Raw genomic sequence first — 12,152 nt, 5'->3', positions numbered from 1 at the left:
GTAAGACCTGTAATGTGCAGTTAAACAGTGTACCGCTATTTTGTTCTAATCTAAAGATCCAGAGGAATCATGCCTTTCTCGGGGGAATTGATCCGAGAGAGCACTGTCAGTATACAGGAAGCCATCCGCAGGTATTAAAGAATCCTCATTAGACCCCATCTCTGGAACGGCTGAACGAACCGTGGAATGGCACCTGTCATGTACACCCCATCACTTGTGTCATTGTCAACTTTTAGTTGGTTGCATGTTTTCTTTTTTTCTGTTCATACTCTATTGCCGCTGTTTATATTTCAGACGATTGCTGTGCACTCCAGATTAAGAATTCCGATGCTGTTTTAACATCATCTGGAAACCGAGATCTTTTTCTTTTCTGTTCATATTTCCCGACATGGTCTTCTAAAAGATGCCTTTGGTCTTGTAACTTCAAAAGGCAGATTCCTGCTTTTTGCTTTGACTATGCCATGAAAGGTCATGAGAAATGGGTTTTTGCAGACATTCCAAGGTGAACCAGGTCACCACTTCAGTCTGTATTGCTGGTTGCTGCTCTTCTTTTGAAATCATGTATGCAGGCTTGCAGTTTCATTTTGCTCTGGATTTATGGCTTGTAGAAAGAGGAATAATAGTGATGCACTTTATTCAACTTTTTATTATTGATGCTTGAGCGTTATCTCTCAGGAATGTTTTGTCTAAATGTATGTATTTTTATTTTTTTTGAGTTTGCTACCGTTGTTGCATGCTTATTGCATTCAGCTTCAGTTTGGTTTAGATTTGTCAACCTATTAAGAAGAACAGTATAGATCAGTTATGATCTGTGAACATATATATACTCGAAATGCCATATCTTGTTGGTTTTGTAGTAAATTTCATTACAGACTGTTTGAATATGTACGTGATTTGAGGAGCTTAAAGGATTAGTTATCCAAAAAATTTAAATCCTGGCATAATTTACTCTCCCTCATGTCATTCCAAACTTGTTTGTCTCATTAATTTCACAAAATACAGAAGGAAAAACCTTTAGTAATGCTGGTCACCCTTTTCATTTCAAATGATAGCTCTGTGTAATTTTTGCACATTATTAAAAATGGTCTTCACAGGTCTTGAACAACATGGTTAGTACTAATAACAGGATTTAAATTTTTGGTTGAACCATTCCTTTAAAAGGCTTTTTGACTTTCCTCAAAAAGTCTATCTGTTATTGTGAAATGATAAAGCCAATAGCCCTGAACGTTGATGTCACACAACAGAATTCCTGTAGAGAGGTGTAGGGTTCTTCTGAAAGTCTGACTTGTATCCACAGGGTCCAGTGGGAAGGCTGGTACACCTCATGAAGCAGCTTTGAAATGGGGTTGTGTGCGGTTTTGTGTTATAGGAGTATGCCGAATTCCAGTACAGACGCAGACACAGGCAACGCAGGAGAGGAGACATGGCCAGCCTCCGCAGCAACACGCCCGACCCTGATGACCCAGGCCACGGCACTTTAGGTACGTTTTGTGAACATGTTCTCATTTTGGAGCCCATATTTGGTCCCACATGTGTGCATTTGGTGCTCCATAGTTCAAGCAGCTGCAAGTACAGTTTCATGATTGTTTTGCTGTTCTTTCCACACTAAGCTCAGCAAAAAAAGCACTGTAAATCTATTTATCACTTTCTTTTGCAATATTGGCTTTTATGAAGCAGCATAAATTCATGTAATGAATCTGAAGGGCCTGATGTTCTGCATATGATGACACTAACAACACTTTCTATACATTAAATCTGACTGAATCCAAATTAAGCAGTTTATAGCCAAAGTTTGTGTTCCATTCTGTGTTGATTACATGAGGTGGATTACATCCAAATGATCATTAGAGGGGCTGTAATCCCTTGTGAAAAACAAGTACACTTTCTTTTTAAATGGGTTGAAATAGAAGTGATGAACATGTACTTTATTAAAATTATAACATCTGCAAGTAGAGTTTTGTGCAGGTTTCTACAAATGCATTCAATACAATGAAGCACACTTTTTTGTTGCAAGGAATAGTTCACATAAAGTGTGTTTACATGCACTTTAAAAGGTTGATTGATTTCATTGGAAATTTGGATTAACTGACCTAGATAATGTAGCTCAGCTTCGTCCATGATGTATTCACCATAACCGGACTGGCCTCATTTGGCCTCGGTCCTGTGCACTTGTGCCGAAAGACAGCGGTGGTGCATTCATTGCGTGTGTTTAATATCTCAAATATTTGATTACGTCAATTAGTGTTATCACTATACCAAAATTACAGTAGCCGGTACCAATACCAGTAAAAATTTCACGGTTCTTGGTAGTTGGTAACAATTTTGGTACCAGAGCAAAAATTATTGGAACTATTTTACTATTTGAACTATTTGAAAATAAAAATATTGATTTAAATGGGTTTATTATTTATGATGATAATAATTATAAGTAAATAATAAATGTAAACAGCATTTAGCCTTCAAATGCTTAGTAAATAATGCTTATAAAAGGATCAAGTGAAAAATTTGTAATAGAATGAAGGACAAAGAAACATACACATATTACATATTACAGGTCTATTACACTCATACTACTTAATCCACATCTATTTTGACATAGTATCTGATTGTTTTGTCCCGTCTGTTGCTATAGTTATATCACTGTCAATCATTGCAATTTCGGATTAATTCGCGCATTTAAATACTGTTGTATATCTAGAAACTTTGCAGTGTACTGAGTAGCGTGAAAAACAAAACTTTTTTCAAATTGTATATAGGTTATAAGCAGAAAGTGAACAAAGAGCACTCCCTTTATAATGACTGAAGTTAATCACTTAGGCTACATTCTGCACCTGCTCACTATGATCTACACTACTTCAAAAACTCCTGTTATAATAAAAAATCTGTCTACACTGCACAATGAGTCTTATTTATACTTTGTTGGTAAAAATGAAAAGATTCACAAGTGTGCAGAACTCTAAAGCGTGTGGTGAACACATTTTTTTGAGTGGATTCGGACTAACTTAAACACCTCTGATTGGCCAATGAGTTCACGCGCTCAACAAATATCTCTGATTGGCTACAATGGTAAACGCTTCAAAAACATGTTGTAAATGGAAACCTTTGACGCTCTTCACAGTGCTTAGACAGACACACGTGAGCGTTTGAAAGCAGCCGCCTATCAGTGGGTACCAAATGTACTCAGTAACACCGATACTACCGGTACTTATAAAATGTGTCACCTTTTTCAGACCTTCTGAGTTTGCAGGTATGATCTCAGAAATCACTGTGGTAGCAAATCCCACCATCCCCCTTGATATCAATGATTTTGTAGTGAGAGGGTGACCTCAGGGTTATTCCTTAGTATGCAAAAAGAGGAAAAAGTGGAACTGCTCTAGCAAACTAACAGAACAAATGATTTTCCATTTGTCTTGTCTTACAGACACGCAAGAAATTGGTGGTGGTCACAGACAGGGTCTACCCATGGTGAGTCGAGACCCTTTTAACAGAGGTTCTGTGGTAGAATGTCACAGGTGTTTATCCTCAGCTGACAGTAACGTCTGATCTTTTACCCTACAGCCTCACAGTTCCCTGGATGAGGATGATCCAAATATCCTGTTGGCCATCCAGCTGTCCCTGCAGGAGTCTGGGATAAATGCTGGCGTTGATGCTCAAGAGATCCTCGCTAACGAAGCATCTCTGGGGGCCATCGGAACATCCCTGCCCACGCGGCTGGATCCGGTGCTGTGCGGGATAGACGTGCCCCGTGCTGCCCTGAGCAGCTCCGAGCTGCTAGAGGTGGGTGACAGCCTAAAGAAGCTGGGTAATATCAGTGGCCAGAATGTCCCTCTGCGTTTCGACAATCTCAACAATCCTTCCCGTGAGTCTGCAGAGGGCCCCTTCCAAGATCCTTCGGGACGTATGGAAACCTCTGATTTCGGTTCAGACAACGCCAACCTTCTAGGCAACATCATGGCTTGGTTTCACGACATGAATCCGCAGAATATCAGTTTGGTTCCTTCAGCCGGTGCAACTCAACAGGAATTCAGTGCTCAGTCGGCGAGGATGATGTCAGAGCAGACCGAGTGCGTCATTCCAGAGTGGACAACAGAGGGCGATAGAGAGGCGGAGTTTGACACCGGTATCGGCGCGGGAGAGCGTGAGCCTGTCAGGCCGACACAGCTGGACCTAGTAGGTCTTGATATGTGTCCGGTACCTCTTACGTCCATCGAGTTGGGCGATACTCCGAGTGGTTCAAACCCGTGTCACTCCGATACCCCAAAATGTGACTCAGACCCCGACCAGCCTAGCAGTAGCTCCTCTGAATGGGAGGGTCAAGTACACCTTGTATGAAATATTGACTTCACCCACTAGTTAAACCACTTTTTTGACGAAGTAGCTGCCGGATTCTAAACCTGAGGAACAAGATCAATCCTGACGAGAAGCTTTGTATTGTCAGATATGTAGAAATTGAAACCGAGATATGTAAAGAGGTTGTTTTTGAGTACTCATTCAGTACTCGTGTGTTTCAGGCCTTTGTGCTTGTGAGGCATGTGTTCTTTGCTCCCTAAAAACTCTTTCCAATCCTGGAGTGTTAAACACTTTTAAAAGAGTCAGCAACTGAACTAGAAAGAGATATAAAGATGAGATAAGAAGTGAGGTAGCCAGAAAAATCTACTGTATAGAACAGGACAGTATTGGGTGCGAGTTCCTGTTCTTTTGATTAAAAAGGATGTAAAAGATACTGTAGGTGCCAAAAACACTGGCTTGCACACGCCGAGGGGAGGGTGTGCTTATCGTGCCTGCTGCTGAGGGCCTAGTCGCCTTATTGAGTACACTATCCTTCCTCTAAACTAGACCTGTAGTATCAGAGAAGTACACATCAGCATCAGGCTCACAAGAGCTGTGAGGCTGATAATAACAGAAACTAAATGAACAGTAATTGTAGTTGCGGACAACATTTCTTTTTCTATCAAACGTAATCACTGTAATCCGTCATTGGTTAATTCGAACGGAAAGTACCTGCGAGGTTCGACTCGGTTCAGGAGCACCGCACCAGCTCTGGAAAACGTTTTCTCTCTGCAACTTATCACAGTGCCTTTTCTGTGAAACTTCTCTTTATTTATAGCCTCTCTCTTGTGCTCAGAGCCCGGAGTGTGGGAAGTTCCAATACACATTGTACTTGTACTTTCAGGTGGCGTTTAAGCAAACTGAGCTCAATGTTTTTTAAAAGAAATTTTTTATATATGTTCGGTTCCTTTCGCATGCCTCTGGCCCCTTCCCCCAGGGTGTTTTTAAAACCATTATTAAAAAAAAAAAAAACAACGTAAAAAAAAAATTATAATAAAATTTGCGGATTATATCCATCTATACTATACATTGTGTGTTAAGATGTGATATCCACATGGAAACAATGTGTAAAAATCTAATTCTCAGATAAAAAGAAAATCCATAGATGTGGTCCAGGTGCATCTCTGATAGAAAATTATGAATATGTGTATTTTACTTTCGTTTTTTCAAGACGTACCACTTTTTGAAACCATGTTTTCTCCTCAGAATATCTAAGGTCTCATCTATGGATCATTCGGTAGAGGCTGAGACGTCTCAATGTGGTGTCCAGAAGCTGTTTTAGCTGCAGATTTACAGTACATTTCTACACATGGTGGAGCTTACCCACAGTTACCATTTTTTTTACGATTAATTTAACTCTGGTATTTCTCGATAATAAATTATGGAAATGAAATTTCTATTTATTTGAAATTGAATGTCCTTGAAAATGAATAAAGATAAAGTGGTTGACAATGAAAAAAAAAAATGAAAAAAAAAATAAGCGCCAATATATATATTTTTGTTGTGTATATCAAAATGTAATAACACAGTGCCACTTTTCAATATCTGCTTATTACTTAAAATGCGACTGCTGAAATGATTGTTTAAAGCCGTTCAGATAAATTAAAAGAATGTTTTTGATTTGCTTTTATTTTCTTGCGAACACCTGGCCAACTTATCATCAGACGAAACTATCATTTCAGCTAAATCAGAGCAGCACTGAGTTTTAAGCACTTCAAAAAAAATTGCACAAAATTAGTTCACATTTCAGCCTTGGAATAACCCATTTTAGCTCATAGGTTTGTCATTATAGTGGCGGTTTTAGCTGTGGGTTTGATCGAGCAGACGCCTGATGCTTTGCTGTGGGCTTGATGTCATATGTATGTTAAAAATGACCTTATGTCCTAATGCAGTATTGCATAGCATAAAACTTTACAAAAGTGAAAATGAAGGCAAATCTGTTTGCGAAGTGTTTTTTGGAATCATTCCAATAGTTTGGAGGAGTGCACACATGATTTTTTTCCCTGTATGTACAGTATGTGTGATCAGAATCAGTTAAGCTCACTAAATCGCAGTATTTCTTCGGACTAATGTATATCGCCAAAGGTGGAGGTGGAGCTGATGTCTGTTCAAAAGAAGCATTTGGTAGATTTTGAACATCTGTCCAAACATGACAAAAAAAGTGAATGACAAAAGTTGTCCTGTATGTGACAGTATGCTGTGCATTAAGTAATTATAATAAAAATAGATCATGTTTTCTTGGCAAAAGTGTCAAGGCTATTGTTTGGGGGAGGGGGGTGGCTTTTGTTTTTGGGGTGAGTAAAGCACATTTTGTAACCCATTACAGATTTTATATTGTTAAACATCTAATCCTTGAAATGGTATTTGCACTTTCATAATCTCTACTTGATACATTCCCAATTTATATGGAAAATACAAATGTGTGATGTTTGGCCAATGAATTGGACCGATTTGAGTGTGAATCTGAATAAAGTTGCTAAGACAAGTTCATTTGTAAAAGTGGTAGTATTCTTTGAACATAACGTACAATGAAATCCCAGATGCAAAATCAACATGCGGAGAGAAAAAAACTATTATTATTATTTATTTGTAACCTCAGACTTGCCTTCAGATTAATTTATTTGTATCTAATAATAATAGTAGCTTAATAATATTTGTAATGTATATTTTTATCATTTAATTTGTATCATAATAATAATAAATATCAGTTAAATTATAAAAAAGTATAGTATATATAAATCCAGTACAAATAAATCCACAGCTAGCTGTGCATTAAGCACGGAGGCAAAGAACCAGACGTGAAGCGGAGTGCATTTAAATCCTTTAAATCACAGCTAGCCGTGGATTATCCCTCTTATACCATGGCCATGTGCCAGCACTGACAACGCCAAGCTGGTTTTGATGTTTACAGTGCCATATTTGACTGGAAGGGTTAAAATGATGGTTATTTTCGTTGGTTACGACACGTTCGATTTAGCATTCTGCCCGCTTTGAATCAGACACAGAGATAAAGTAGTGCAAAATATTACATTTATTTGAATTAATAAATGAATTATAGCATTTATTAAATTCATTATCGAAGAGAGAGAGCGAGAGATACGTATAACCTGCGCCTGTTCAGGGTCTCTCTCTATTAACAAAGCTATGAGTGTATTAACTTCAAAACCAGCGGTTACTTGTATGAGAAATATAATGTAGCGATTTAGCAGAAAAGCTATTTTATTAATAAAAGTCGCTGGGCAGCGTTAAGTTTCTGGGCTCTGAGTGACGTGTGTGTGCTTCAATTCTCACCTTCCAGCCAATCAGAATTGAGTATTCAGACAGACCATGGTAATATACAAATTAAATTATAAAAATATATACTACAATTATTATTATTCAATTATTATTATTATTACTAATACTATTACTAATACAAATTATTAAAGGGACATATCATGAAAATCGGACTTTTTCTGTGTTTAAGTGCTATAATCGGGATCCCGGTGCATCTACCAACACAGAAAACGTAAAAAAAAAGTGACAACCTTTCTCTGCAAGCATCTCAAAAAATAAGCCGATCAGATTTCGCTCCCCTTCTGACGTAGGAAGGGGATCTTATTATTATATTACCGCCCCTTTATCTGTACGTTTCCACCATAGACTGTAAAAAAAGATGGACTACGCCCCTTCACTCTCTTCCATTGGTGAAAAGTGTAGCCGCCAAAGTTCTAATCTAATCAAATCAAAGCGCTGACATCTTGCGCAGATTTGGGACCTGATTCTGCGCAGTAGTGAGCGCGGGACCTGAGTCTGCGCATTAGTGAACGTGAAGTGGAACCGCGATATCAAGGACCCGCTCACATTCTCGCAGAAACTGCAGTTTATTGCAGAACAACTCATTATGTTGGTTTGAAATAAATGGTTATGGAAATGTAGAAATTAAAGTGGAAGCTTCAATCTCCTCCCGAAAATCCCCCAAAAAGTCTGTTGGTGCCTCAGTGACTGCTTCGTTTAGTGAAGCTGTCAATCATGATGTCACATTCCCGTTTTTATAGCATCAAATAACTGTTATATGTTATAACTATGTATAACTAAGACCCAACTTGTTTAAAAAAACGAACACTTAAACTTACATCAGCGTGATAAAAACTACCTAAAATGACAGGAAACATCTTTGAAAATTTTGTTTTGAAGTGTAATTTGATTGTTGTTTAGTGTTGTTAATGTTTAGTTTCCGTTGTGTCCATTAGACTACATGGAGAGGGCGGGGTTTATGACCTATACTGGGACCAACCACCGGAGGGCGATCGAGACGCTTTGGCTTCACTTTTCAGGGCTTGTGCGGCACGCTTGGTTTCCACCCACGGCGCCGCCATTTGGTTTCACAAGCGACAGTGGTGTGACCATAGATATTATATAATAAAGGCTAGATGTCTCGTGCGCGCTGCTGGCCAATGGAGGTCGACGTCCGCACACGGCAGCCATCTCACCACAGGGTGCTCGCTCACTCGTAACATGGTGCGTGTACTTTTAAATAACCATAACTTGCTCAATTTTCTACCGATTTTCAAACGGTTTGGTTTGTTATAAGCGTCAGACTTGTAGTTATGACACTGCATACATATGAATAATTATAACAATGGACTTCCAAATTAAAGAATTATAGCCACGTTAATAACGTTTGTAAGAAACCAAACCGTTTGTAAATCCGTCAAGATTTCAGCAAGATAAGAGGATTTGTGTGCGTGCTGATCACTCACCTTAATTCACAGCTTCCCTGTGGTAAGATGGCATGCCGGAAGTGACTCCGCCGTAAGACATCTAGCCTTTATTATATGATATCTATGGGTGTGACCAAGCGTGGCGCACAAGCCCTGAAAAGTAAAGCCAAAACGTCTCGATCGCCCCCCGGTGACTGGTCCTAGTATGTGTCATAAACCCCGCCTCCCCGTGTTATTCAACGGGACTTGAGACCAACTAAACAATTTAATTACACTTCAAATATCTTTTTTCCGAAGGTGGTTTCTGTCATTTACTGTAGTTGTTATCACGCTGATGTAAATTCAAGTGTTTGTTTTTAAAATAAGTTTGTTTTTAGTTAGTTATTTGATGCAATAAAAACGGTGGTGTGACGTCATGATTGACAGCTGTGATTGACAGGTTCTCTGAGCGAAGTAGTCACTGAAGCACCAACTGACTTTTTTTCGGGATCTTCGGAGGACTGAGGAGATTGGAGCTTTAAATTTAATATCTAAATTTCTATAATTAATTATTTCACAACCGAGAGTGAGGGCGGGGCCTTGATTTCGCGGCTTTACTTCCTGCTCACTACTGCGCAGGTCTGGTCCCGAGATCGCTACTGCGCAGACTCAAGCCCCGAGATGTCAGCGCCATATCGGGACACTGGCGGCTTCACTTCTCACCAATGGAAGAGAGCGAAGGGGCGTCATCCAAATTTTTTTTTACAGTGTATGGGTGTGACCAGTTCTAAAGCAGTGGCAAAAGTTTGAGCAAAGCATGCAGACTGTTCTGTCGTTGGCTGCACAGACGAGAACACTATTTGACCAAAAAAAGTCACAGCTGTCTTATAAAGACCTCAGGGAACTGTCAACTTGAGTAAAAGTTAAACATGATGGTACATTCAAGTCGATGAGATGAATCAATGTAACAACAGAGACTACATAACAACTACATAAATTAATCCACTAACCATTCAGAAACTTCCAGGTGCGTCTAAAAGTTGCAACATCTTCCTGAGCCTCTCCGTAAGGCAGCACTCCGCTACTGGTTATTTCTGAGAATGGATGAGAACTGAAATTTGAAAGTTGAACATTTTGTAGATGAAAGAATATTTTGAACTGAAATTTCACAGACACATTCTGGGAACACCATAGATTTATATTACATCTTGTAAAGAGAGGCACCACCTTTAAATACAAATTATATTATATATAATTTAAATTTGAATTATATAATTCATTTGAATAATAATAATGTGTTTAATAAAAAATATTTTAAGGCAAGGCTGAGGTTACAAATAAGATTCTTATTTAAAATGAAATCTGTGAGGTTATTTTGTGAGCATTTGGCCCTCTAGTGGGCAAAATTGGAATGACGCTTTCAGGCCACACAAATTTCAATGCCTGCTTTCTTGAACTGTAACTTCCCATGAAGTACATCTAGTAGACCACAGCAGTTTAACATTCAGAAATGGGCAATTTAGGCACATGCATAATGATAGTTTTCAGGGGAAAAAGGAGCTGGGTAATGTTGTATAAATCCATGCATAATTTATGACTTTATTTATTGGATAGATACTCAGGGGTCAGAAGCTGGGGGAATACCAGGAGGTCACGAGAACAGTGGCTTTCTTTCAAATGTCAGAATTTGCAAACTGCTGTTGAATTAGGGCCCATTTTATTAGGGAGGAACAGAGATCTTGCGATGTGAAGGTCCTTTTTAGGACCAACAAAGATTCACTTTCGATTAGGTTATAATAGTACTGCAGTGGACAAAAAAAAAAACGTTTTTGGATACTTAAGCCACATTTAAAAATGCATGAACAAGTTTGCTTTATATTTTACATAAAACAATATCAAACCAAATGGCATTAATTTTGAACAGAGAAAACACAAGCACACTTCTCAATGAAAGTTTGTTAGGTTTTCCACTAAAATGATCTTGGCAACAGTAAGAAAATGGTTCAGAAAAGTGAATTTTGTTCTAAAATAATAAATGTCTCTACATACGACATTCAGAAGTGTGGTAGTGTGAATAATGTGAAACATTGTAAAAATGTAATGATTAAATAATTGTTAGACTTTTGTTGATGTTTTTTTTAGCCTATAATTTTGAATACTTGATAATCTAGTTTATTTACACTTCATGCTTGATGAAATGTGATACATCCAAACCTACAGTATATATAGGATTTTCATATTTGTATACTGTCAACTCGAATTGTAAGATAATCCAAATTAATTCCTAATTGATTTACATTTTTACTGACGCTTTATTATAAGTTACATAGAAAAAAGTGACAATGTCTACAGTGACAAAAACGGTATTGATACACATTGCAGCAGCTGATGAAAGAACTTTAAAGCGCTATAATAGATGATGCCCTTGCGGTCCAGTAGAGAGTAGTAAGTTCCCAGAGAACGAGGGAAGAGTTTCGACTCTTTTCTTGGAATCACTCTGGCACGAGGGCGTCTGTGTTACTGGCAAGCGTTGTTGGCACTCTCCGTCCCAGACTCATGGAAGCAATTCAAGACATCATTTAGAGGAGGAACTCAGAGGTTCCTCAAGAGGCCATTAAAACATGTCAGCAGAACATCCTGCATTAGATTCCCACAGTCAAAGCAAATTCAAGGTAAATCATATAGTTCTGAAAGGCATGTGAAATTGCTGCTAGTGTATTTCTGCATTCATGGACATGCATCCCTGATGTTTTTATGGGGCTATTTATAAAGGCCTATGTACTGTATGATTACAAATAGTTTGACAGTCATTTGTTTTGTTCTCTGGTATAGCACAAAGACCTTGGCGTGTTTGGATGTTTCACTGGCTCAGCTGGAATTGATTTCAAAGAAAGGATTTCAATCCGTTATGGAATTCTAGAAACAATAATTTTCCCATGAAAATCTCTTTGAATGTAACTAGGCTGAATCGTTGTCATTCATGCAACACTCACCCATCTAGTTTTTCATTAAATAGGTTTACGTTTGGAATCGGGTATTTATTTGTTTACTTTCTATTGTTATTTCATTTTGATAATACTTCAGAATTTCATTCAAGAACATCTTTAAACTTCAAAGAGCCGCAGTGAACTGAGAAGTATA

At 38.3% G+C, this 12,152-nt stretch overlaps 1 protein-coding gene and 1 long non-coding RNA gene across 3 annotated transcripts in view; both read left to right on the top strand.

Moving 5' to 3' along the window:
- ankib1b (ankyrin repeat and IBR domain containing 1b) overlaps positions 1-6,814 on the top strand; it is a 47,171-nt gene extending 40,357 nt beyond the window's left edge. The window contains exons 18-21 of one of the 2 annotated variants that reach the window (XM_082149969.1): positions 57-131; positions 1,370-1,481; positions 3,422-3,465; positions 3,559-6,814. In XM_082149969.1, coding sequence (XP_082006095.1) covers positions 57-131; positions 1,370-1,481; positions 3,422-3,465; positions 3,559-4,332 — 1,005 coding nt within the window. In that variant the 3' untranslated portion in view covers positions 4,333-6,814. The remainder of the gene's footprint in view (positions 1-56; positions 132-1,369; positions 1,482-3,421; positions 3,466-3,558) is intronic. The other variant, XM_082149970.1, reaches the window with a different exon arrangement.
- Positions 6,815-9,164: 2,350 nt separating this feature from the next.
- LOC309483935 lies at positions 9,165-10,890 on the top strand. The gene is made up of 2 exons (XR_014200674.1): positions 9,165-9,597; positions 9,664-10,890. It is a non-coding gene; the product is annotated as an uncharacterized lncRNA (long non-coding RNA).
- The last annotated feature ends 1,262 nt before the right edge of the window (positions 10,891-12,152 follow it).

Source organism: Leuciscus leuciscus (assembly GCF_965113295.1).
Source record: "Leuciscus leuciscus genome assembly, chromosome: 20".
In the NCBI taxonomy this organism is placed as follows: Eukaryota; Metazoa; Chordata; class Actinopteri; order Cypriniformes; family Leuciscidae; genus Leuciscus; species Leuciscus leuciscus.
This window is presented reverse-complemented; position numbering and strand designations above follow the sequence as displayed.